Source organism: Fopius arisanus, unplaced genomic scaffold (assembly GCF_000806365.1).
Source record: "Fopius arisanus strain USDA-PBARC FA_bdor unplaced genomic scaffold, ASM80636v1 scaffold00091, whole genome shotgun sequence".
Taxonomy (NCBI): domain Eukaryota; kingdom Metazoa; phylum Arthropoda; class Insecta; order Hymenoptera; family Braconidae; genus Fopius; species Fopius arisanus.
The window spans coordinates 340478-341474 of record NW_011887830.1 but is presented as its reverse complement, the minus strand read 5'-3'; the positions used below and the strand labels follow the sequence as shown (position 1 = coordinate 341474).

At 40.8% G+C, this 997-nt stretch overlaps 1 protein-coding gene across 1 annotated transcript; it reads right to left on the bottom strand.

Annotated features, from left to right (window-relative positions):
* Positions 1 to 6: 6 nt before the first annotated feature.
* Positions 7 to 991, bottom strand: LOC105270593 (uncharacterized). The gene has a single exon (XM_011311628.1). It carries the CDS (start codon positions 941 to 943, stop codon positions 158 to 160), a length of 786 nt encoding a protein of 261 aa, XP_011309930.1. The 5' UTR covers positions 944 to 991; the 3' UTR covers positions 7 to 157.
* Positions 992 to 997: the final 6 nt, after the last annotated feature.

Genomic DNA, 997 nt, shown 5'->3' with positions numbered 1-997 from the left:
AAAAAAAATGTTGATGCTTTCACTAACACGTAATCCCCGAGATTGAACAATAATTAATAGAGATATCTCCATGATTTGTACGTTCATTATGTAATTATGTAATTATGTAATTAATGCTTCTATGCTTTTGTAATTATCCAATTAGGTAAATGACTAATCATTTTTTTTCTACCACTTTGACTATGAGAGAGTTGCCGCAAATTTTCCCATTATCAAAACCCCTTTCCACAGCCTCAGCAGTCTTTGGGCTCTTAAAATACAGCCAGCAATATCGAATATAAGTATCAGGAATAATCTTCATCTTGGATATCAGCATCGGTTCATACATTCCAAACAGCTCCATGATGAACTCAATGTTGCATATATCATGAATATTTGCAATTACAACAGGAAATGCTTGCACTTCTTCCACTTGGACATTACGGAGCATTCTCCAGGAAACGCGGGAGTTAATGGGAACATAAAAAGACCTCGTGGAGGGCTCAGGGGGATTGATCATGGTGACTTTCTGGATAGCCTGGGGCAAGTCCTTCAAAAGCTCTCTGAGAAGAATAACCATCTCTTCGCGTAGCTCCTCAGGAAGATCGGAACTTGGAAATACTTCAATAGATTCATCCAGATCATCCGGATTAAGATCGAGGTTCTCTTCTAAATTGTCTTCTGTACGTGCGACAGTCTGAGTGTTCATGGAATCAGAGCTCTTCCTAACGGTTTTATCAATGCTCTTGACGACTTTGGTATCAGCCTTGTAATTACTCTGTCCATTTATTGGACTCCTCTTGCCTCTGGGTTTATCGTTATGACCTTTCTTCATTGTCTTCACACCAACAGGCGTAGGATTGGGATTATTCGCTGGTCGTCCTCGGTATTTATCTAGCAGATGAGGTGGTCGAAGTCTGCCTCGTGTGATCGTCAACAGCTGAATGTCTCCGGTTGTGTTCATCCCCTCGATGCATTTTCTCGCATCTTCTTCATGGACGAATGCCACAAAACAGTG

Excerpts from the sequence above, each read along its gene's own strand:
- LOC105270593 (XM_011311628.1), bottom strand. The coding sequence starts at position 943 with ATGAACACAACCGGAGACATTCAGCTGTTGACGATCACACGAGGCAGA.